General features: G+C 41.6%; 1 protein-coding gene across 2 annotated transcripts in view; it reads right to left on the bottom strand.

Moving 5' to 3' along the window:
• Positions 1-611: 611 nt before the first annotated feature.
• Positions 612-27,058, bottom strand: part of RPS6KA3 (ribosomal protein S6 kinase A3) — a 225,680-nt gene continuing 199,233 nt past the window's right edge. For both annotated transcript variants that reach the window (XM_089683932.1, XM_089683931.1), the window contains 5 exons: positions 25,583-25,744; positions 14,451-14,527; positions 12,692-12,809; positions 7,822-7,962; positions 612-3,495 (listed from right to left, as the gene is read on the bottom strand). In XM_089683932.1, the coding sequence (XP_089540058.1) occupies positions 3,370-3,495; positions 7,822-7,962; positions 12,692-12,809; positions 14,451-14,527; positions 25,583-25,744 (624 nt within the window). In that variant the 3' untranslated portion in view covers positions 612-3,369. The remainder of the gene's footprint in view (positions 3,496-7,821; positions 7,963-12,691; positions 12,810-14,450; positions 14,528-25,582; positions 25,745-27,058) is intronic.

Genomic DNA, 27,058 nt, shown 5'->3' on the forward strand with positions numbered 1-27,058 from the left:
GGTGGATCAACAGGTCCTTTATATGGCTTGATTGTTAATTGAATAAGATGTAAAGGAAATGTAGCTGGATTGTCCCCTATGTGTACTGTTTTTTACTTGTACCAGTATTTGTTGTCTGGAAAGCACCACAAGCAGAACCTAGTGCCGGAACATCAATTCCAGGCTAATCCCACACACATCCAGTCCAACAGGTTTTGAGTACAGCATTCCCAAGCAGGGAAAAGCCCATCCTGATAGCTGCCAGCTAGAGGCCTGTTCAAGCAGCAATGTAGTGTATGGTTGCAGCAATGTATGAATATTGATTGAAATCAACTTGAGAGAAAAATCAAAGAAAAAAAAAAAAGACAACTAGGAAAAAAAAAAAAAAAACACAGTTTGATTTTATTAGCAAGACGAGAAAAATACCCATCCTTCTGAAATACTTTAAAAAAAACTGAGACATGTTGGGTAGAGGATGGGTTATCCTGGGCTGGTCTATAGATTTTTTTTTTTTTGTTTGCCAGTTTCCAAATCATCCTGTGAACATCCGTATAACCTGGCAGTACATGATTCCTGTGTCTCTAACTCAATGGATAAGAAAAGCAATTTTTACAAAACAAGCAAAAGCAGAATAAGTTTGTATTTGAAAGTTTATTATATAAATGTCTCCTTTTCTTAAGAGGATTACAAAACCGATTAAGAGAAATGTACAAGCAATGATTACCATTAAGAATTGATCATACTGGATACATGTTAGTATTAAGAATTAAATTTTTTTCAAGGTAGGTGATAAGAGAATTTTTCCATAGTACTATATGACAGTTTCGTTCTAGTTTACTGCAATGGAAGCATCTTCCAGGTACTGAAGGCTGGGCACACAGGGCGATTCATAATTACACTTCAAGTATAATAAATTTACTGACATGCCATGCAAAATCTAATATAAAGAAAGATTGTACATAACTGTAGAAAAATATTCTCTATGATTTGTTTTTTTTTTTTTTTGTCTTTTTTTTTTAAAAAGTTAAACAGCCCCTCCCTCCAGAAATACAGTAACTGCAAAATAATTACATCCCTTTGTGTACAATGTCCCTTTAGTCGGGGTCAAACTTGCTCCATAAAGCTAATGTACATCATTTTCACACAAGAAAAGTAATTAATCACCTGCCACACCTTATCTACAAGTAACATCCCTCAAAACTTTCCCCTTATAGTGATAATTATAGAGAAGATTATTACATGGCATAAACTGCAAAAAAAAATATCAGGTTTGTTTCATAAAAAAGATTACATTAGGGAAAAACAAGAATAATCATCCAACACTTTGACATTTGATTCAGCTTTAAGCAGCACTGAGACTGGAAACTGTTTATATGAAGCTTATGAACATTAACACCCATGGAATCAGCTAAAGGTGGCATGAAAGGGGGGAAGGTAGGGAGAATTCCTGTTTGGAACCCCTTTGTGTAGTAATATACTAGAATAGAGCAGCTTGTGAAACGCAACACAATAGCAGAGGCCACCAACATGTAGAAATGCAAGTGAAATTTGTAAGGGATGTTATAAAATTGAACTTCTGTGCAAATTTAAGGCAACACCCTTGCTAAAAAAAAAAAAAAAAAAAAGGGATTACAAGGGATAAAAATAGATGCCACCCATTGAGAAAATACTGCTCCAGACTCACACTAGTATTGATCACATGACCAAAAGGATAAGGTATCTCACATGAGCTGCAGAAAGAGAGGATCTTTATTGATTCTTCATTTAACCCAGGAGGACTGCTTGTTTAGGTTAAATTTACATTTGAGCACAGGCCCCACTAATAATGTGACAAACAGCTGTAATGTGCAGCAACCATACATTTGTGTTTTGGATAGACTGATGAATGTTATTACACATGGATTATTATACATAGCTATTCTTTTCACCATCACAGAAGCCCACAGACAAGGTGCTTAAGCGTCAATCACTTATTAGGAAGAAAATCATGAAAATAATACCTAAGAACATAAAAGCGTGAATGGGAAATGCAGGATGCTGGCAAAACCATTTCACGACTTGCACGAATGTTTTGAAGTTTTTGTTCCCCCAATCTTTCCATAACCTATTCATCAAGAAGTTATAAATCCAGGTTCCTGAACAGCAGATTAATGTTCAAATGTTACCAGTGTGCTAGGATACAAAATGAAATATAACCTGCAGGAAGCCATTTGATAGAAAATCTTTGGGGAAATATAACACTTAAAATCTATTGTGGGTCTCCAAAACAGCATGTCAAGATTTTAGATTTACCACTTCCAACTACTGCATGTAGGAAGTTGAAGTTCAGTATACACTTCATGAATTAATCCACCACCTTCTGTATGAACTACAAAGTGTGAGCCACCACATACTGGGGAAATCTCAGAAATGACTACTGCTAACCAGATTCAGATCTCCCCAAATTTAATAAGGTCCTGAACGTATTACACCACCCAAAACACAATTGTATAATGCAAGAGTATTTGTGCAACATGCATTACCTTTTAAAATAACTGCAGGCATATTAAATTAGCCAATGTCCAGCAAAAAAGTGCCTATGAGTTTAAAGTTAAAAAAGTCAAGTTATAAAATTACAAAAACAAAAAAAACCCATGGCGATCGTGTCAGTTACTACTGCATGAAACATTTTTCTCATGGAGATTATCAGTTCAATTACCCATCAGTCTTATGGCTTCACAGGCTCACACTTATACAACCAAGCTGAACCACTCTACATTCTTACATTCAAGCGGAATTAAATGCTGGCACTATTCTAGTAAAGTCACTTTGCCAGAACACACAAGACTCACTTGACAGCAAAGACAAGGCATGTGAACAACTGCATTACATAATAAACAGAGGGAAAAAAAGGAATTAGCGCACAATAGGGACATAGGCAACAACTCTAAATGAAAATGCAAAGGAGACCAGCAGTTGAGCGCCATGGAAAGACCTCAACATTTTGCATGGCACAGAAAACAGCCTTAAGGAACTCAGTGCTGATATCATCTAAGTGCTCCAAAAAGAGGAAATTTATAAGCCACAGAGTTGGGTGGATAAATGGCTTCCTATAAAAAAAAAATTGCTGAAGTGGTTTCAGTGTATTGTTCATGCTAGGGGGATGACAGTCTTATTGCTCCACTGTTGGAGGACCAGTTTTACATTTTTAATTTTACAGCCTGGTCGACAGAGTCAGTAAGGTAGAAGGGTTGCCATCAATTTAAGAGAACAGACATAAAGCAGCAGCATTGATGTAGAGCCCAGCAGGGCAGTGAGCATGTGCTTGCAGGAGTGTCTTTTTGATATGTGCTATCATCTCTGTTGGATTTGTTTTGTGCAGATCTTCAGCTCTAGCACTCGAGTTTGAGTTCAGAGTGCAGTCGAAGTAATCTTCTTTACACCTCTTCTCTGAGCGAGAGTCGAACGGCCAACAGGTTCCAGCACTGGAGACATTGGATTGAGGTTCAACGCAGAGTATGTAGCTGCCATGGCTCCCTACAGTTGCAAAAAGGGTGTGATAAAAGGAGATATTGAAAATACAAAGCCTATATAAATGGCATATTAAAAAAAACAAAAAAACCCAAAACACTATACTAAAAAAAAAAAAAAAAATCAAATTTAGGTAAATTATGGGAGAACAAGAAGAGAGGGATTTTGACTTACCTGTAAATTCCATATCTTGGAGTACAGTACAGGACACAGGCAGAATATTCATACACCATGGGTTATTGGTGTTTACCCTTCCTGTGACAGAACAATGGCAAGCTTTGAAGCACAAGCCCACTGGGTGCCTCTCCTGTAACCCTACCAAACTCTGAGTCCTCATTTTTGTAGCAGGCAATGCAGAGTAAAAGTAAGGAAAGGAAGAGAGGGTGCCCTTTGTCCTGTACTCCAAGATATGGAATTTACAGGTAAGTAAAAATTCCTCATGTTAAAGGAGAACGAAAGGCAATTTTTGTGAGGTTTTTTTTGCCGTGTGTACCATTGGGGAGATTTATCTTCATTTCCTGTCCCACAGCCAAACCGGAAGTGAGAAAATACTTCCAAAATGGGGGGATCCCAGGGACACCAAAAATAGTGACCCCATTGAAAGATTTCCCATTCATTACTGTTCTGGTATCAACCCAAAATTTGGGATTTTCGTTTACTGTCGATAAAGGTTAAGAGGATCAATCTCCTCAACAAGGCCACAAACAGCAATAAAAAAAGTTCTTATCCCTCTCCACTGTATCAAACTAAAAAAACAAAAAGTTACCTTAAGTTATTCTTTCATTGTACAATACAAAACACAAGCATAATATCCATGCATCATAGGACAGCCCCAAGCAATGAATATAAAAAATGGGCAACAACTAGGCATACAAAATTGTGCCAACAGGCCCAAAAGACAACAGGGGTTAAAGGACCCAAATTCAGATTGCCCATGCAAGAACCTTGCTGCCAAAAAAATCTGGACATCTACATAATAAAACTGTTTAGAATAATGAAATCTTCTTTGAGAAAGTCAGTTATGGACACAAAGGGGTTTATTTACTAAAGCTGGAGAGTCCAAAATCAGACTCCCTTCTGCATAGAAACCAATCCAACGCTGTTTTGACCTCTTTGTAATGCAGTAAGGTTTAACACCAGGTGAGAATTCACCCATTTAGGAACAGTGGTGGTATTTCCAAGATGATTGTGTGACACAGTGAAGCCGTTTTAAATACACTGCGGGATTATTTTCTGGGACTTTGCACAATATGGAGCATAATATTCTTACTGATAGAACTTTAGATATACATGTTTTGTATGTTGAAATACTGGCTTTGGCACATGCCGTGTTGATTTTTATAATATTCGTTGGATTTTATGACATACGCTATGCACAAAAAAAAATTGTTTTTGTGGAGATTTCTTTAGTTTACAATACAAAGCCTGCAGGCTTTGTATTCATTAGTAGAATACATCGCTCGCCGTGATTGGCCCAAAGTATACTGTATGTAGCCGCAGCTACTGTACATACACGCATCCAGCGGTCTGATTACCGTAGGGACGTACCGGTACGTTATGAAACAGCTTGGCTCAGTATACTGTATATAATGCACATCCAGCGGGCTGACAGATTAATCTGTCATAGGGACATTTGTTTTGAGCCAGCTTGGCTCAGTGCGGTATACTATATGTACATTACTGAACATCCAGCGGGCTGTATATATACTGTATACTGTATGTAGCCAAAGCTACCGTAATACCTCACATCCAGCCGTAACCATCTGATTTGGAATTTGATCCATATGATGACTGTCTTACAAATGTATCACAAGATGTCATTCATGAACTTATGATGTCAGAGGATGAACATGAGGATTTTGAAGGATTTTAAGTACCGGTAAGTCATAACCATTTCAATTAAAAAATCTGATGTTTTTAAATGGTGTTGCCTCGGAAGGGGGGTAGTCTTATACGGCGAGTATAGCCCAAAACCTATGTTTTAACTGGAAAATTAGGAGGTCGTCTTATACTCCCAGTCGCCTTATACGCCGGAAAATGGGGTATGTATATCTATCTATTTTGGGTATATATTTCTTTTAACCTGGTGTGTTTATATTTTTATTGGCAGACCAGGCACTTGTTTTTGCACAGTGTGTTGCTGATTTAAGCACGTCACTCTATATTATTTAAAAGATTGGAGTCTCACGTTTTAATTATTGCTTAATAATGTATATTTATTCACCTATATTTGTGTGTATATACACTGATTTGTTGCATTTGCATAGCGCTTCACCATTTTTTGTTATAAACTCTAAATATAGCTCTATTTTTAAAAGGTAACAGTCAGATATACAAGGTGACCCTGTGTTTCTTGTCCACATTTCTGTACTGTACATAATGTCCAGGCTTTGCCCATCAGTGTGGGCATAACCCCAGAAGAGGTCTGCAAGGCTTTGGTTCCGTAGTGATGAACCATGACCCTGGACCTGTATAGCACCTTGTGGCTGACTCACTGTGTTGCAACAAGTTCCAAAGTGAGCACCCATGCAGGATCCATTGCCCAAAGCAACATTACAGGCTGTCTCCACAGCAGGTTTATCAAGGTTGCACCAGTGTAGATACATTTCTTCTGTGTAGCCATTAGAAGACTGAAAGCTGATTTCTCTACAAAGGAGAAGTAATTACTTCCAGACACTAACAAAAAAGTGAGGACTCACTGAGTGGGGTAGGGTGGTGAGGGGAGGGGCATTTTGATGGGCGACATGTCCTTAAAAGCTTGCTCTATAACCCAAGGTGTATGAATATTCCGCCTGTGTCCTGCACTGTACGATTAAGATAAACATTTTATGAATTAATCTATAAATAAAGAGTGGTAATCACAAACTTAACTAGGCTGAAAATTAACAAAAAAAAAAAAAAATAAATAAAAAAGAAGATGTGGCTTTCAAGTTCTTGGTAATTCCAGAATATGTGGTCCAGAGGAAGGACACTCCCAAAATTCCCTGTCAAAGTGGCCAAATTTGCATCCGACAGGTTCTCACTTTCTGTAAACAATTCTTTGTTTTCCTTTTAGAATTATAACTGTAGATTAAATAAACTCACCAAATTCTTATTTGTGGCAGTTGCCACTGTCTTTAAAGGTGAACCTGTGCTTTGTCCATGCAGGGCAAAGCAGAAGGTTCTTTAATGCATTATTTTACTACCCTGTGTAAGCTATAGAGTAGGTTGTTCAAGTGGTAAGTTACACAGAGCAATTGACTCTTACAAATGTGACAGTGCTGGTGCTTGGCTGAGAAGTTACATGTTCCACCACACCCAGTAGTATCATGTATTTTCTTTACTCTTGACTGTGAGCAAGGAAATGAAAGAGGAGTACATTACTGCTCCTTTAAGAGGGGAGTAATTAAAGAAGACCTGCTGTTTTGCCCTGCAATCAGCAAAACTCTGGTTTGCTTTTAAGATGCAAATTTCAGTGATATCATCCTGAACCTGGCTCCATTGTTTTGGTGAGTCATGTCAAAATGCATGCAGCCAGTGAAGACTGAAAAGCCTTAGCTTCCATTCTGAATTCTTGTTCCAGTTTAACGATTCTTTATGCAGTGAAGATAGGACAAGGATAACAACCCCGGAGATGGCACCGATAAAAACACATCAGCAATGGCAGCTCCCATATTTTTATTCTTGTAGGCAACCTATAGGTTCCACTACTGATTTTGTCATAGCACAACTTAACCACTCTTATTATGTAGAATCCTTTCTTTAAAATTCAAGATGAACATCTCTCTGTTTATATGCTACTAATGCCCGCTAGTCCTTGGGATGATGTCTCAAAGCAACCAGCTGTGTTACATTTTGAGAATATTTGTCTACAGACTGGCACAGGTCGTCATGTTAATGGTAAACACAAAGCATAGAAGGGACATTTATCCTAGCAGTCCATATATCCAAAGGCCAAGGGGGACTGGCCCACTTAGCTCACCCCTGCACATAACCATGACTTGCGCACATTTCCACAGTAGAATAGGATAGACCAAATGTAATACTGGTGCTGCCAATAATTGATTGAAGCATTCACAAATTTTGTTGGCAAGTAATTTTGCAATTGAATAATTAGTTGGTATTTTATTTGGTCAGCAGTGGCCACAGATCACTCTTTTTTTAATTTAAACCTCAAGAAACTGATGGTGATTTTTACGACATCCTGACCAGGTTATCCATGCATGTTTTTTCATAAATTCAGGCGTTTTACGGACTAATCCAGACTCACTATCACAAGTAGTGTGGCTCACAAGACACTATATAATGAATCAGAAATATTCCCTTTAATCTGTACACTGTATATGGCCATACCTTTACTAGATGAGGTGCATCCTGTCTGTTTAGCTGGAACTGAGGCAGCTGGTCACAGTGTACAATCCAAGGGTGTTTAAGCACCTGGGCAGCTGTTAATCTCTGATGTGGATCCACATGAAGCATCTTTGATACCAGGTCCTAGGAATAATAAAAATAAATTAAAAATAAAGTTGTTTTAGACAATTTAACCACCTCAAGATTGGACACTTTTACCCCCTTCTGGCCCAGGCCAATTTTCTGCTTTCAATGCTATGCATCACTGTACCCAAATCAATTTTTCTTTTGATGGTATTTTATCACCACTGTTTTGTTTTTTTAAGAAAAAAAAAAAACATGTTTTTCTTAATTTATAAACAGAGATTCCTTGCAAAATTTTATAACAGAAACTAAGGCCAAAATGTATTCTGCTATATCTCTTTGGCAAAAACATCCCAAAATCAGTGTCTTATTTAGTCTAGGTGAAAGTTATAGAGTCTACAAACTATGGTATATATAATTTTGAAAGTTGATCAGTTCTGATGTACTGACTGCCTCTTTTCTGAAAGGCATAGTGAGTCTTTTGAAAATGTCACTTTTTTTGCCACAAGGTTTTGGAAAATGCAGAAAAGAAAATGAAAATGTATTTTTTTTATACAACGTATGCCTATTTCTAATCATAGGTATACTTAGAACTATACCCCAAAACACATTCTACTACTTCCGACTATCGGGATACCACCTGTGAGACATTTTTTTTTTTACAGCTTAGCCACATAGAGGGGCCCAGGGGCCAAAATCCAAACACCTTCAGGTTTTCTAGGGGCATAAATTGCCCTAATTACCTAACTACCTATCACATCTTTGGAGGCCCTGGAGCACCAGGACAATGGAAACACAAACAAAATGACCACATTTTGGAAACCAAACAACCAAGGTATTTTTTAAAAGGCATGGTGAGTCTTTTGAAGACTTCATTATATTGCCACAAGATTTCTGAAAATGCAGAAAGAAAATGAAAATTATTTTTTTTTTTTTTTACACAAAGTTGTCTATTATTCCTCACACACAGCATTGGCGTACTTAGAACTACATGATAACACGTGTGAGACTTTCACTTTTTGGACTGATTATATACCAAACACGGTTTCAAAACCAATGTACTGTAATGGTCACCTTTATATGAGTGGTCAGGGAACATAACTTAGCGTACTGTAACCTATAGCAGGCCACATTCCTACAAGCCAAGCAAGCCTAGCCTTGTGGTACATAGCTGCCCCCAGGAATGCCAAATTCACCAGCCAGATAGTAGAGAAGACTGGAAAAGGGAAGCACACAAGAGTTCCTGTGGTTCCAGGAGTCATGTTGTCCTTAAAGTGTGGCTAGGACTGGTGTCTCGCAGGAGCATAGTCAGTCGGATATGCAGATGGGTCAGTTCAGATTGCAGGCAGAGACATGGTCATCAAACAGGCCAATGACCGGTACAGGCAACAGGCAAACACATAGTCAAACAGGCCAGGATCAGTACAGGCGGCATGCAAAGGCAACACTGCATTGGTGTGGAGGTGATCAGGAACATTGTTACTGGCTGCACTGGTCTGATGACTGGCTTGTGGAGGTGATCAGGGATACTAACTGGTGTGTGGCAGAAATGGGGACAATATGACTGGTGTGACAGAAATGGGGACAATATGACTGGTGTGTCAGTGATCGGGGACAATATAACTGTTGTGGCAGTGACCGTGGACAATATGACTGGTGTGGCGGTGATCAGGGACAATATGACTGGTGTGGCGGTGATCAGGGACAATATGACTGGTGTGGCGGTGATTGGGGACACTGACTGGCAGCACTGGTCTGGTGACACTGTGCTGCTGTGGTGGTTATCCGAGATAATGACTGGCGGCACCGATATAATATCAAAGCAGCCAGCCAATGTACATCGTACCATAGTGACACTGCACCTGCTCTGTTGACAGTATGTTAAAAAAAAACCACAACCCCCACGCTGTGATTGGTTGGTCCTGGTACCATGTGATCACTATGACCAATCACAGTATTTCTCAATGGCTTTATGGATCACAGCCACTGTTTACTATTGTACATGTGATTGGTAAAAAAAAACCCCACAACACTGGTAGAAGTAAGCAGTAACGACAAGGCCTCACGCAACATTTTGGGAGTATTCCAGTCTGGTTTCAGGGGTATGTAAATGGCCTACACCTATAGCATGGGCATTATTCAATTTTAGTCAGAGATGCACAGTTTGAGGTTGAGTCAGCAAGCGGGATGCCGCTCCACAGTGACAGAACGCCCCATATAACGCTAAGCAACCCTAATGCAGTAAAATGAAAAAATTAGTTATAAAATATATGAGAAGCACATACAACGACGTAAGTGGATAAATGATGGAGGTACACATACAATGTATAAACATGGTAAACAGTTAAGTGGAGAAATACAATTAATCCATGCACTACCAAAGTAAGCTATGGTGTGCTAAAAATGATCATATAAAGACAAGCATATATATATATATATATATATATATATATATATATATATATATATATATATATATATATATATACCGTATTTTCCGGCGTATAAGACGACCCCCTACTTTTCCTGTTTAAAATGTAGTGTTCCGGCGTATAAGACTACCCCTCTTCCAGTGCACACCAGTGGGAAGAATCGTGCCCCATCATTGGTGTCAGTGGGAGGAATAGTGTCCCATCATTGGTATTAGTGGGAGGAATAGTGCCCCATCATTGGTATTAGTGGGAGGAATAGTGCCCCCTCATTGGTATCAGTGGCAGGAATAGTGCCCAATCGTTGGTATCAGTGGCAGGAATAGTGCCCCATCATTAGTATCAGTGGCAGGAATAGTGCCCCATCATTGGTGTCAGTGGGAGGAATAGTGCCCCATCATTAGTATCAGTGGCAAGAATAGTGCCTCATCATTGGTGTCAGTGGGAGGAATAGCACCCCATCATTAGTATCAGTGGCAGGAATAGTGCCCCATCATTGGTGTCAGTGGAAGGAATAGTGTCCCATCATTGGTATCAGTGGGAGGAATAGTGTCCCATCATTGGTGTCAGTGGGAGGAATAGTGTCCCATCTTTGGTGTCAGTGGGAGGAATAGTGTCCCATCTTTGGTGTCAGTGGGAGGAATAGTATCCCATCATTGGTGTCAGTGGGGGGGGGGGGGTGGAATAGTGCCCCATCATTGGTGTCAGTGGGGGGTGGAATAGTGCCCCATCATTGGTGTCAATGGGGGGGGGAGGAATAGTGCCCAATCGTTGGTGTCAGTGGGGGGGGGGAGGAATAGTGCCCAATCGTTGGTGTCAGTGGGGGGGGGGGGAGGAATAGTGACCCATCGTTGGTGTCAGTGGGGGGGGAGGAATAGTGCCCAATCGTTGGGGTGTCAGTGGGGGGGGGGGGAATAGTGCCCCATCTTTGGTGTCAGTGGGGGGGAGGAAAAGTGCCCCATCGTTGGTGTCAGTGGGAGGAATAATGCCCCATCATTGGTATCAGTGACACCAACGATGGGGCACTATTCCTCCCACTGACACTTGCTGACCCCTGTTCCAGTACGGTGCTGCTGCAGCCAGCATATGTGGTTAAGCAGCACTTAAGCACGGCACACTTACCTGCATCTCCATTCGATTTTCACGGGGCCGCTCAGCTCCGCCTCCTCGCCGGTGATTGGCCGCCTGTGTGCCTTTCCTGAGCTACAGTTCTGGCGGCCAATCACCGGTGAGGAGGTGGAGCCGAGCAGCCGCGCGAACATCCAGTGGACGAACGGAAGGAAGGAGCAGCCGCGCTTCCTGGACCGGATCGTCGTGGGACCGGAGCCAGGTAAGAGACAGCAGCCCCTGCCCACCCCTGTACTTAGTGTCCATTCTGTTGGAAGGGGGGGGCGGCGGCACCGTGCCGCCCCCCTAAAAAGTGTCAGCATGCTGTTACCGGCGTATAAGACGATCCCCGACTTTTGAGATTTTCAAGGGGTAAAAAGTCGTCTTATACACCGGAAAATACGGTATATATATATATATATATATATATATATATATACACACACATACACATATATATAATAAAGGGGGGGAGGCAAGGGGAGATGGATGAACTGATGTATCTGCAAATGGGATGGTGGTGATGAATGAACTGATAAGAATATATATATACATGGTGTGATATAGGATGTATGGTAGAACAAAGAGAAAAAGACAAACCTATCAGCCCCCCCATAAGAGGGATATGTGAATATGATGAGGAGATATGGAGCTAATGGACTGTGATAATTCTACAAAATGGTATGGATCGTCAAGTCCTCATTCAAACCTCCGGGAGATAGTACATCCAGTACATGAAGCCAATAGGTCTCCCTGCGACATAGGGCGCTTGTATCTTTCAGCTCTCGGGAGATCAGTGGCCCAAACTTTTAAACCTTTATTGGATTTTCCATGTCGTTCTAGGAAATGTCTAGGAATGCTATGTATATCGATGCCGTCTTCTATGAGGCAGCGATGCTCCCCAAAACGTTTGCGTAGAGTATGGATGGTTCTCCCTACATAGTATGAACCATAGGGACATGCCAAACAGTACACCACAAATTCGGAAGAGCATGTATGAAATTCCAAAATCTTGGATGGTTTTACCTTTGATACTGAAATCTTTTTGGCATGTTGGACAAATGGCCATGTCAAACAAAGTGGTTTGTTACATCGATACATGCCAGAAATGGAAAAAAGCCGAAGGGGGACAGTGCCTGATTGAATGGGTTTTAATTTACCAGGTGCTAGTTTACTATTAATGACAAACAGGTAGGACTAGAAGATACATTTAGAGAAACTGTGGAATATATTGAAGAAAGAGAAGTACAGACCTTGGCAATATCGGAGACTGAATTCCAGTAACCGCCACTTAGAGAAAACTTTCCACTGCCTATCCGTGCCAGTATTTCTTCGGGAGTATCATCTGGCCCATTTGCAAAAGGTGTATATCTGAAACAGAAAACAATATTCATCAACATAATATGAATGGATATGGTAAAGAGCTGGATGACCACAGAACTTTTCCAGTGTCCATTTGGGAAACAAGCAGGATATGTTTTACCCTAGGGAGCAATGCAAGCACTGATTATCACCTAAGATTTAAAACACTTCTTGATAAAGTAGGAAGAGTCATGAAACACCAGAGTCATGGATTATAGTGGAAATGTATGGAGTGATAGCTTATAGTGCCAGCACTTCTAGCAACTGGCCATGTGCAGGGCTTTTCCATACAGGTCAGGTGTCTGAAGTTTCAGGTTTTTGATGTGAATGAATATTTTAGGTATGCTTTTAATGAATTATATCTACTACTATACTAATCCTGGCCATATTTAAAATTCCCTGAGCTGGGTGGTTCTTGGGGTGCCCTCCATGGCTTGACAAATGTTGTCTTAAACATTTACTGAGCTGGATGGAAAATTATTGGCCAGTGACTGTATCCTACCAGTTTTTATGCGCATGGGATGCACAGGTATTTCATGCAGCCACATGCAGGCAGCCTTTTCAAATCAATAACATGTGGGCAGCTGCATGGATCTGCATGACTTTCCAAGCACATCCATGGAGCACATCCATCCACTAAACAGACTGCATGGAACACCAGTGCATCCTATGTGGCTGAAGATGTCCCTAAGCGTGGGTGTACGGATCAGTATGCCTGTGTGAATGGTGTCTAATGAAGCATATAGGACCATCTTAAGGGCTGACAACTTAAAAGGGGAACTTTACCCATAGAAACTTGATAAAAAATTATGTTCTTTAGCAAGGAACATACACTCCACATCTGCTACCAAAATTAGTGTGCCTTGTAAATTGCTTTCAGCATTATTCCTGTTTCTTCTTGCTGAAGGCTACAATTTTGTGAAGCCCAGAGCCCTTGAAAACAGTTAATCATAAAGAGAAGCTAAACCCATCGATTTAACAGTTTTAAAATGGTACCTTCCAGGAATGCTGGGATTGCTAACATTTGTTTGTGTCCTCAACCAAACTATCAAACCATCAAATGGCTGGTCTCATAACTGATCACATGGCAGTTGCAGACCAAACAAAAGCAGCTTCCTTGACTGAAAAGGCTAGGAGGGTTTAATTCCTCTTAAGGATGTCAGCAGATTAGCCTCTACATATTCAGCGGTGCCTAAAAATATAGAGCAACTGAGCATGTGCAGAGCAGGGTGAGACAGTGCTTTACTGAATTTTAAATAGTATAGGCACTTATTTTTAATGTGTTACATGTTTTACCCACAAAAGGGGCCAGCTTGACGTGATCTAGCATGACTTAATTTTCTGACTAAAGTTCCACCTTAATGTGGTGATGACGTGTGTCACAGTAGCTCAGTGATTAGCACTTTCTGGTATGTCAATTTTGCATGGGTTTTACACAAAAATGGTTTACACAAGGCTGCATGACTGTGTTAGGGACTTAACACTGTAAGCTCTGTTGGAGATGGGGCTGATGTGCATGGCCATGTTCTCTGTAAAACACTATAAAATATATTGACACAATTTATAAAAAGGAAAAAACCTCAAATACTGAAAAAAAGACATTCGGAGTTCTAGGTTGGAAAAATGGGTTCATCATTTACATAAACTCACCCAGTTAGCATAGTGTAGAGGAGAACACCCAAGCTCCAGATATCACATGCAGCATCATAGCCTTGACGCTTCAATACCTGCATTAAATAAAAATTAGTTTCAGTGTTATTATTCACTTGTTTCATATTCCATGTTAATGGAAAAAGTATCTATACTTTAACCACTTTCCCACCACTCTATAGCACAAGTACTGATACAGGGTGGCAGGGCTGCGCAAAATCACGCATATATACGTGATTTGTATTTCTGGGTAGTGGAAACGCTAGCCTCTCTACCCGCACAGCTATTGGCGGCTAGGGATGTCAATCACCAGGTCCCGGCCGGCACTAGGCAATCATCGGGTAAAGGTGACGGGAGAGACCTGTGTGTAAACACAGGTCTCTCTCCTGTCAGCATGGACATGCTGTTTTGTATCTCTCTGCACAGACACAAAACAGCATGTCTCCCCAGTAAAACACACACAGTTAACCCTTTGATCGCATCAGATGTTAACCCCTTCCTGCCCAGTGTCATTAGTACAGTATTGGTGATTTCTATTAGCACTGATCACTGTATTAGTGTCACTGGGGATGTCAATGGCAGTTAGTCAGTTGCCACCCAGTGACAAAATGCCCGCCGCAGTCCCGCTGCCATTACTAGCATGAAAAAAAAATAAAATTTCAGTATATATACTGCCATTTGTAGACGCTACAACTTAAAAACCTTTAAAACCCGTAAACCAATTAATTTACACGTACTAGGATTTTTTTTTTTATAGCAAAGACATGTAGCAGAATACATTTAGGCCTAAATTAATGAAAAAATTTGATTTTAATTTTTTTATTGAATATGTTTTATAGCAGAACATCAAAAATAGTTTTTTTTTTTTAAAATTGTCTGTCTTATTTTGTTTATAGTGCAAAAAATAAAAAAACGCAGAGGTGATCAAATGCCACGGAAAGAAAGCTATATTTGTGGGAAAAAAAAATACATCTATTTAATTTATGAAAGACATTGCATGACCGCGCAATTGTCAGTTAAAGTAACGCAGCACTGTATCGCAAAAAAAAAAAAAAATGGTCTGGTCAGGAAGGGGGTAAATCCTCTGGAGGGCAAGTGGTTAAAGAAGGTAAGCTGCCTAGAATGCTTACACACATATGTAATTTTAACTTTCCTGTAAAGTCCATATCAACATTCACAGACCTCGGATACTGGCAAAGCCTTGAAGGACATGCCTCCTGGAGTTCCCCTACAACTCAACCTCATTGCGTGAGTGCTCAGTTTTGTAGCAAGCAATACAGTGACCCAAGACTAGAAGAGAGTGGTCTGTGTCCTGTACTGTACTCTAAGAGAGAGAATTTACAGGCAAGTCAAAATTAGTCTTATCATAATCGTATTGTGCAGGACACAGACCAAGTATTCATAGACATGGGATGTCCCCAACGTAAACAGAACTGTGCCAACAGGCCCAACAAGAACAAGGGTCAATCAGGCCCAAATTCATAGTGCTGCTGCAAGACCCTTGTGGCTGAAATCTGTATCTGCAGATGATTGGACATACACCTGGTAGAACTTAAAGTATAAACAGATAACCAGGTGGCAGCTATATACAGCTTGATGTTGGAATGACCAAGAAACTCCCACTGATCTGGTGAAATGAGCATGCAATAGTGTCTTTTAGAGTAACTCTTGGGATGAGTTGCCTTATCTATTTAGTGGACTTTGAAGCAGGATGTCCCTTGAAAAGTCCATCGGGAAAGACAAATATAGAATCTGTCCTCCTGAATGAAGCTTTGAGGTAGACTCTAATGACTCATCACATCCCATGCAGTTCAGTTTGTGCAGTTCCTTTGGGTACTATGGAGTAGGGCACAAAAAGGGATGGGCTAGGTCTTCATTGATGTGAAAGATTGATACCACCTCGATGAAAAAAGGAAGGCATGGGCACAAAACTACCTTGTCCTTGTGAAGCATAAAGAATGGCACTTTACAAGAAGAGTCGTCAGCTCAGAGACACATGGATGGACTGATGGACAGGACAGCAATCAAGAAGGCTATGTTGCAGGATAGGTCATCCAAGGGGGTTTTCCTGATGGGTTCAAAAAGTGGTTTCTGCAGGGCAGAGAAAAACAGATTAATGTCTCAGGGAAGCACAGGGCAGTGTAAGTGAGGCCTGAGCCAGGAAAAACCTCAAATAAAGGATGGTTTATGCAGGGGCAAAAGAGAATCACGTTGAGATACTAATGAAGCAATTGGTGCTGCAACAGGGGCTTTTTGTAAGATGAACCTTGAAGAAAAGTTTTTACAAGGGAGAGTGAAGCCAGAGGTTTTTTGAAAAGAATGGACAAGGCACAACCTGTCCTTTCAGTTCACGTAAGACCAAGTTTCAGTCAAGTCCTAATTGTAGGAATGTCAGAATGCTGGGCACAGATTAACATCTGGGACTGAAGTGCCTGTGTCCACACCAGGCAGAAAAGGAACTCCAGGTATAATTGATCTTTCTGAAAGTAGCTTTTCTTGCTCTAAGTGCGGTAGGAATGGCAGAGTCAGAGACGCAGGATCGAACAGTGGGCCCTGTGAGAGCAGGTCTGGCCTGTTTGGAACAGGCCAGGGGTCACATCTCCTAGGACATCTCTGGGATGTGGACAGCAGAGATCTCGACAATGTTTCTCCATCTGTGAGAGGACCTGGCTTGCTTCCTTCAAGGCTGTACGATTCTCTGTACCCCCTTGGTGACTGATGTAGGCCACGGGTGTGGTGTTGTACGACTGAACCTTGACTGGGTGTCTCTGAAGAATGGGACTTTAGTGGTGCAGCCATTTTGAGCACTTAGAACTCCAAGGGTAGATGGGGAGCTTGGCTCCTTCTGGTGACCATGTTCCTTGAATTATGAGGGACTGGAACACTGCACCCCAGCTGAAGAGACTGGCATCAGTTATCACCCTCCAGTAATATGACAGAACACAACCCGATTAATAAGGCTGTGCAGGAATTCCACTAGACAAGGGATTTCCTTGCTTGGCTGGATAGGAACAAAGAGCATGCTTCTTCCATACAAAAAAAATGTTGTCTTGAATAAAATTAGATTAATAAAACAGCCTCAAAAAGGAGGTTGCCATGAGGCTCAAAACTCTCACAGAAAGTCTCAAAGGAGTGTCTTTGATCTTATGATCCGAATACGAGTTCTGAGACCAACCTGGTTTCCTGGAAGAAAGACTTTTCCTTGGGCAGTGTCTAGAATTAGGCTCAAGTATTCCAGACAAATAGAAGGTTGAAGACCAGAAATTTGAAAATTGATCACCCAACTGAAAGTCTGAAGCATCTGAACGGTCCTGTGGATGTTTGTAGATCACTGGAAGAAAGAGGAATCCTTCAGGAAAGGGTCGTCTGGTTAATTTGTGACCTGGATACCGAGTCCTTAAATTCTAAACATAGCTAAAGTAAAAAACAGAAACCAGTACAAGGGACAGTCAGTAGGATTTGTCCCTTTTGCTGATTCCTCTTCTGTTAGTGGAAATCCTCCTTCGTTTTTACGCCCCACCCTCGCCATCATAATCTTCAGATGCAGTTAATAAAACTAACAGGCTGTACCAAGAGAGCAAGACTATGCCCACCCTTTCCACCCAGCTGCTCCATTCACAGAAGTAATACTTCAGATTCTATAAATGAAACAAGATCCAAGAATGGAGTATGGGTGGATGATGGAAAGGTCTGCCCCTTCCATTCATAATAGCTGTAGTACCTGGGTGGAAATAGCGGTCAAAGTTGGCTCTCTTTTCGAGAGCCTGTGACAGCCCTTTGGTTGTATTAACCCGTTGTTGTAATTTTCTAGGGGGGTAGGGGTTAATACAACGAAGGAGCTTGGACTGAGAAGGACTTCTACTAACAGAAGAGGAATCCGCACAAGTGATACATTGTACTGATGGTAAGTTATGTCTCTTGTACTGATTTTTAGCTACATGAGGACATTAAGCGGGACAAGAAGAGGTACAAACACTTGTGATACTCTGCAGGGGATAGGCCAAAAAGAGCTCATGAGGTGGATAAATGGTAATATGCAGATAGGCATCTTGGATGTCTATGAATGCCAAGTATTCTCCTGGTCTCAGAGAGGCAATACTTGAACTACAGATTCCATGCAAAATTTGAGGATTTGCAGTTATTTGCTTTGGGATTTTGAGTCCAGGATAGGATGAATACACCCTTTGGGTTTTGGTACCATGAAGAGGTTTCAATATAATCATTTGAGCCTGTCCAGTAGGGGGAACAGGAACAACTACTCTCTGGTATAAAAGACTTTTCAGGTTGTTCAGCACATCTGACTGTCCTTGAGCAGATTTTATTTGGATTGAAAAAAGGGTAGCATTTTGAACCTTATTTTGCACCCCTTTGAAACCCCTGGCTGAGCCAAGAGGTTTTTGATGTCTGACCCAGAGATTGGCAAAATGCAACAGGTGACCCCCTAGTTGGAGAGAAGGCACCCCTTCCTTGTGAAGGTGGCTTGTGGAAAGACTTAGTGGATTTTGAGTTCCAAGGCTTGTGTCGAAAGGAAGCGCTGAATTTTGGCTTAGAAATTGAAGCCTGGGTAGAGCTTGGAGCTGTTCTGAGCTTTGAGAAGGTAGAAATCCCTGAAGGAGGATATTTTGTAACTCATTGGAACACAAGATTGTGTTGGTTGCCTATTTTTTAGTCCAGGGGTATGCAACCTTAGAGTGGTGGAGATCTACCCGAACATGGAAGAAATCAAAGATCACTGGGCAAAGCACATTTTAGGGGGCTAATCTAGCAAGCCCATTGAAAATTGGATTTTTCTACATACTTACATGTAAAATCTATTTCTTGTAGTACATCACAGGACACAGAGTGGGCTATTCATGACTATGTGGGTTATAGGCCACCTATTGGTGAATGGACACAGGGCGACCAATCAGAGAGGAGGCCTTTCCCTATAAAACCCCACCTATACAGGAAGTATCTGTATTTGTAGCAAGCAATGACATTCCCAAAAGAGGGGTGGGACATCTGTGTCCTGTGATGTACTCCAAGAAATGAATTTTACAGGTAAGCATGTAAAAAAAAATCCAATTTTCTTTATCGTACATCATGGGGGACAGAGCAAGCTATTCATGACTATGTGGGATGTCCGAAAGCAATAAGAAATTTGAGGGGAGGGTGACACCATGATAGCCACCATCCATATTCCCTCAGGACCTATTCAGCAGTTCATAAAACACTCTGGCAAAATTCAGAATCCTCTGCTGCTCTGACATCCACCTGTGAATGTGTGAACCGAAGACCATGTAGTAGCTTTGCAAACCTGAGCCACTGACACCTGATGGCGGATTGCCCAAGATGCCCCCACACTCCTGTTGGAGTGTGCGTTCACCCGAAAAGGGTGGGACCTTCCCTTTCAAACCATAGGCTTGAATGATCAATTGGCGGATCCAATGAGAAATAGTCACCTTGGATGCCGCTTGCCCCTTCCAAGGCCGCTCTGGCAGCACAAATAGAGCATCTGACTTCCTGACTTGTGCTGTCGCCTTCAAGAAGACCCTTACAGCACTAACCACATCCAAGGTATGCAGGAAAGAATGAAGGCAGAACTACATCCTGATTGAGATGAAAACCAGAAACCACCTTTGGTAAAAAGAACGGATTAGGTCGCAACACCACCTTATCATAATGCAAAACCAGAAACAGTTCTCTGCGAAATAGAGCTGCCAGCTCTGACACCCTTCTCACAGAAGTGATTGCCGTTAAAAACAACACCTTACGAATCAACAGGACCAGTGGAATCTTTCCAATAGGTTCAAATGGTGGTTTCTGAAAAACCTCCAAAACCAAGTTCAGGTCCCAAAGGCAACATGACAGGAGGAGTCATATGCATTACTCCTTGTAAAAAAGTGACCAAAAATGAGACGCAGCGGGCCTCAAACAAAATAGCTAATGCTGAAACCTGGCCCTTAATGGTACCAACAGCCAAATTCTTCTAAAACACTGTTTGAAGAAATGACAGAATCCTACCAACCACATACTTTTGTGGGTGCAGTTTGTGAACCTCACAACAGGCAATGTAAGCCTTCCAGGTTCTGTAATAAATGTTCCTAGAGACTACCCTTCTAGCACCCAACATGATGGGGATGACAGAATCCGATACTCCTCCACCCCTTAGGATCTGGGTTTCAATAGCCCTGCCGTCAAATTTAGCGACTGTAAAGTTGGGTGCAATATAGGACCTTGAGACAGCAGGTCTGGCCAATATGGCAGGGCCCACAGCCCATCTACTGCCATCTTCATTATGTCCGCAGACCAGGCCGGAGCAATCAGTATCACAGTAATAGACTATCAGAACCCTGCGTAAGAGACGCGGCAAAAGCTGGATCAGAGGAAAGGCATAAATCATTGAAAACTGGTTCCAAGGAATCACTAAGGCATCTGCCCTAGCGGCGTGAGGGTCCCTTACCCTGGACACAAAAAGACCGACCTTGTTGTTGAACCTGGATGCCAATAGATATACATCCAGGCAACCCCATCGCTGGCAGACTTCCATGAAAACATCAGGATGCAAAGCCCATTCCCCTGGAATCATCTGCTGGCAACTGAGATGATCTGCCTGCCAATTTTCCACACCTGGAATGAACACTGGTGACAGACTTGGAACATATCTCTCTGCCCAGGTCGGAATGTAGTTCACCTGCTTCTAAGCACCTCGACTCCTGGTATTGCCCTAGTAGTTGATCTATGCGACTGCTGTGGCATTGTCAGCCTGAATCCTTACAAGTCAACCCTGAAGCCTGGATGTCCAATATCTCAGAGCCAGCTTCACTGCTCGAAGTTCCAGGACACTGATGGAAGAACCCTTTCCCGTGAAAGCCATGTTCCCTGAACTGTGGCCTCCTCCAGAACGACCCCCAACCTGAAAGGCTTGCATTGGTGGTTACCAACTTCCACACCACTGGCTGAAAGGATCTTCCCTTCTCCTAATTGTGAGTTATCAACCACCAATTCAGGCTCTGCTGCACCTCTGCAGACAGAGATATGCAGTAATCCAGTGACAGAATCTTTTTGTTCCAAACAGACAGAATGTACTTTTGCAGTGGTCTGGAGTGGAATTGAGCATAGGGAATAGCCTCGAACGAGGACAGCATCTTCCCCAGCAACCTCATACAGAGGCAAATTGAAGGATACCTGTTGGCCTTCAAACTGCAAACCTCGTTCCTCAGGGTGCAACATTTCCCTGGAGGCAGAAATACCTTTGCCTGAACTGTGTCTAGGACCATCTCCAAAAATACTCCAGGCTCTGTACTGGTTCAAGGGCCGACTTCTTGAGGTTGAGCACCCAGTCCAGCTGTTCCAGGATATGCACTGTAAGGACCACTTCCTGCTTCAGATTCGGCACCAACCAATTTCTGAGCAAGAGATACTCTAGATAACCCGTGACCGATACTCCCTGAGTAGCCCCAACAACGGAGCAAGAATTTTTGTGAAAACTCTGGAAGCCGTGGCCAGCCCAAACTGCAGTGCTATGAACTGGAAATGCTGAGCCCCTACTGCAAATCGCAGAAATCTTTTGTGAGGATTGAATATCAGTACATACGGGTATGCGTTCTTGATGTCTATGGACATCAAAAAAATCTCCCTCCTGTAGGGAGGCCACTATTGACCGAACCGATTCCATACAAAAGGATCGGACATACAGGAACTGATTTAGACCCTTGAGGTCCAAAATTTGCCTTACATCCCCATTTGGTTTTGGGACTGTAAACAGGTTTAAATAAAACCCCTGAAACCTTTCACCCACTGGAAGCTCCACGATTACTCCTTTAACTAATAGGCAATCGAGTGCCTGAAATAAAGCTCTTCTTTTCTCTGGATTTGTTGGTACATCTGACCTTAGAAACCGGGGAGAGGGAAATACCCACAATTCTAGTCTGTATCCCAGAGAAATCGTGGACATGACCCATGTGTCTTGGATTAGAGCCTTCCATGTGGCCTAAAATTTAAAAGCCTTCCCCTCACCCGAACAAGTGGGGGCACCCCTTCAAAGGAGGTGGACTTTGGATCTGTCTTAGACAACTTTTGCACGCAGGGCCTCATTGGGTTTCGATTCTGAGATCTACCCCTTGAGACTGGAACTTGTATGTGGCGGAAAAAGTGCCTGGTAGATGAGGGCCCCCTTACAGACACTGGCGAAAAACTGAGGTACTTCCTGTATACAAGGGGTTATATATTGGAGGACCTCCTCTCTGATTGGTCAGCCAGTGTCCATTCACCTACAGGTCGCCTATAACCCGCAGTCATGAATAGCCTGCTCTGTGTCCCATGATATACGATAAAGAAAAGTAAGGTAGTTTTAAAGAAAACCTAGGGCCAGATCACACAGAAATTGCAGCACACATTCCCATGTGTTCCTGCATGCGGTGTGAACCTGGCCCAGCTGCCAGTATTCCACTTTCATCTGCTCCTTCTGTAATTATGCAGCCCTTTTTTAAAAGTACTGTTTTGCCCTTCCTTAACGATCTGTACCTTACCTTCTTGTTCTGGCATGCTGCTTTCCTTCCTCTAAACATTTATCCTGAGTGCCTGTATGTGATGTAGTAAATGGGTGGGATGGATGTGAGGGGAGGATCGCAGTAGCTATTGTAGCCATGCTGCAGAGCCAGCTAATTCTGCCTGCAGCTTTGTTTGGGAAAAAGTTGTTTTGACAACAGGTCAGCACTGCAGGGACACCATCTACTGGGTGCAAATCGTCCTGTAGCAAGCATCTTGTGGCTAAAGAGTGGGAGGGATGGTCTGGTTAACTTATAAATAGCTATAGGCAGAATAGGTGGCAAATGTGCAACCTGTAGTGTAGAGTAACAGCTGGTTGTCCACCTGAGAGAAAGCGTCGTGTGGGTGATTTTTAGCGCCAAGTTTGAAAAGTTAACACTGAAACAGTGAATACAATTCACACAGATAGCCTTTTTCCCTGATTGTTATATGTAAACACAAACTATTCAGAATACCCATAAAATAGTGTGGGGCAAGTAAGGTAAGCTACAGCAATGGTCAGAGATACTGGATGACCTGTCTATGTCACTGGTCCTGATAACAGGTTCAGACTTTACCTGTCAAGGTGCGCATACCTCTACAGGGGTCTTCAGGGACCTGGTTCCAGAGAAATGGACCAAAGCCCTGAACCTGTATAGCACCTGCGACTGATTGCATACGTTGCAAGTGCCGAGGTAAGAGCCCAAAGCAGGATCCAGTGCCCGGAGCAAAATTACAGGCATCCCCCACTCTGTGGGGTCTGGCTACAGCTCCTAAAGTTTTATTGAGGTTGCAACCATCCAGATGCAATTTCCCTATTGTTGTATTACAAGCAGGAGAAACTGAATGAAGAATCTGAAGTAAAATAATAAACTTGTTAAGCCAAGAGAGCTTTCCCTGTAAGGTAGAAGGGGTCCATCACCTTAAGACACTAGGAAAAAACTGAGGACTCAGGAAATAGGGTAGGGTTACCAGGATGATGCTTAGGAAGCCTGTCAGTCAATGCTTTGCCAGTGCCCAATCACCTGAAGGTACCAGCCTATAACTCAGGATCTATGAATATCAAGTCTGTGTCCTGTACTGTACAATTAAGATATAAAAGTATTACTACAGTGAGGGACATTTAGTCTAACCTGGGCATAACAAAGAACATTTGAATATAACAATACTTCATTACCTACTGCAACATCTGTACTAGTGAAGTGGTCTAGTAAAAGAAATATATTTTAAGAAAATGGAGGTAGACACTCCCCAACTTTAGATCTGTTTCCTGACTTCAGGAAAGTTTATGAATGAAAAGCTTAGGGTCCACTGTCCCAGAACAAGTATACGGATATTGGAGCAGACTGGCTTCTGTCAGAATTTTCTCATCCAGGTGCTTTGAAGTGACTATTGCTTCACTGGCCAGTGGTAATATGTAGGAAGCAAGAGGGAATGGGAATGCTACATCAGTATGCCAAAGTCTCAGAACTTTGACCAACAGAAATAGCCTGCCATTAAAGCATTTAGGGACTAATGAGAACTGCTCCATGTATGTGCATAATATACTTTATACCTCCTAACAGCTTAGGAAGGCCTATGTTAATGGAATTTAGGCTTGTGTTAAAGGCATCTGTTTGAGATACTTATTAAATCATCCAGAATTCATCGACTGGTGCATTTGACCTTCTTCTCCCCTACGTAGACTTTTTACAGTAATGCAAAATATGTCTAAAGCATAGAAATGCCCACTGACACAAGTTTTACAAATTTATCATTAATGAGACATGATTAGGTTAAGTAAAATGTATCTTTAGGTTACTCATCCTAAGCGAAGGTAAGAAAAAAAAAACAAAAAACAAAAAAAACATGCCTGCTCATCTACTGCAAAACTGTACACCAGCAGTCACCCAGACATATGAGTACAAGCTACTAGGATGATTTCCTGGAAATTGTTAAATATTTGGATTACAAGGGACAGTCTGAATACTTTCAAACGCCTTATATAAGTATAATCTCATACATTTCTTACTACAAGCCATTAATGTTCAGTCTTTGCTTAAATGACCAGTTCATTTACAAAATATTTTTACCCCCCTAACTGAAATTCCCTTATCTCTACTTGCCTGCTTGTATCAAGCTTTCTAGGAGTGAGGAGACAAAATAGTCTCAATAATTCAGCATTATTTCCTTTCCTCTGAAGTTTGTGCAATCACTGCTGGACAATGTCTGACCTCAAAATCTGAAATGCTAATAGCATTTACACAGCTAAGCCTGGCAGTGGTACAAGACAAGTTACTAGAATGTGAACAGAAGATACCATTACCATTCTTAACATCATCTCTTCAAAAACAAAGGTAGCAATATAGTGTAAGTATTTCCAGCTTACATGGAAATTCCCCACCTATGCTGTTCATATGACCCTTGTGTACAGGAATGAACACAGATGCTTAGTTTTAAAAGGGGTGGGATATTCCTTAACCCAATGTTCTTCCCCTGCAAAACCTCTGGGGTAAAAACATGTTACCACTCCATAATCAGATATAATGTTGTTCTGTGTTTCAACAAAGTGTGGCCAGAACAAAAGAGGATTTGCATTTTAATTCAAAATGCCATTAAATTTCAAAGACAGAAAATATCATTACCTCTGGAGCAACAAAATTTGCAGTGTAACACGGAGTCATAAGCAACCCATTTTCAGCCCTGAGTTGTTTAGCAAAACCAAAGTCGCAGATTCGAATAGACTCGGGATTACCAGACTCATCCACATAAAGTATATTGCTGGGTTTCAAGTCTCTGTGGACAACCTGTAAAGAAAACGACATTCTACAAAACAGTGTTTCTCAAGGTCATAAAACTATACACTTATACTGAGTATATCAGTGTGTCAACAGTACACTAAACTGTAAACATTTATTCCAGGTAGTCGACAACAAAACTACGAGGGCTGTATGAAAAGTAAAAGAAAAGTGGGTATAACTTTTTTATTAACTTCCATAGCTCCTTCAAATGTCACATGTTGGTAGAGTAATTCTCCCTCTATAGTAACTATTCTTCTCCTTTTTCATTGCAGGTAAATAATGGATTGCAAGCAGAAACAACATGCTGTCACTGAGTTCTAGATGAAGCAGAGGTGCAGGCTGTCCAACATTCACAAAAGGCTAGTGAATGTTTACGGAGATTACACAAGAGCTATGTGCACAGATGGATGAAGGGGAAACCAGCATTGAAGAAAAACCACTCAGTGGGAGACTATCAACTGCAACCACTGATACAAATAGTCAGCAATTGGACAAACTGTTTTGCGTGGACAGACGAGTCACAAACTGAGCTGACTGCACAACTGGACTGTGGTCACAATGCCATACAGAAGATGTTGGAAGACTTAGGGTGTTGGAAAGCATGCAAAGTGGGTACTTCAGCAGTAGATACTGGAATTAAAGGAAAGAAGGATGGAAGGGTGGAAGGTCTGCTCTAATCTGAGAAAGTGTTTAAAGTCGATAAAGACATTTTTGCTGGTCTGGTAACAGAGGATGAAACGTGGTTGTATCTTTTTGATCCAAAAATAAAGAATCAGTCATGGAATAGCACCACACCCCTTACCCAAGGCCTAAGAGATTCAAGAGCCAGCAATCAGCACAGAAAGTCATGATGACTGTGTTTTGTGATGGCAAGGGATTTAGTCTCCTTGATTTCCTGGAATGTACCATAAGCAGTGAGTGGTTCATGGAGAAAGTGAAGGACGACGAGACTGAACAAAAATCTGAAATCGGTCCATATTCACACACATCTTTGGCAACAAGTCAGGCAACCAGAAATTGGCTGGTCAGTGACCCTCCATCCACTGTAAATCCCAAATTTAGCACCCTCAGACTACCACTTGCTTGGTCCAACAAAGGACAGTCTTTGGGGAAATTATTTGATGGCACACACAAGGTGAAAGTGGATGGAACAAGTAGATACACCAGTGCACACCTAAACTTTTTCAAAGAGGATTTGAGAATTGGGTTCAGCTAGAACAAAAATGCATCACTTGTGATGAAGACTATGATGAGTAGTAACTTTGTATAAAGGAAGTGTTAATCTACCAACATGTGGAATTTGAACTACCTTTGTATGTT

The sequence above is a fragment of the Staurois parvus genome, unplaced genomic scaffold (assembly GCF_062004578.1).
Source record: "Staurois parvus isolate SC_StPar_1 unplaced genomic scaffold, SC_StPar_1.0 ptg000327l, whole genome shotgun sequence".
NCBI lineage: Eukaryota > Metazoa > Chordata > Amphibia > Anura > Ranidae > Staurois > Staurois parvus.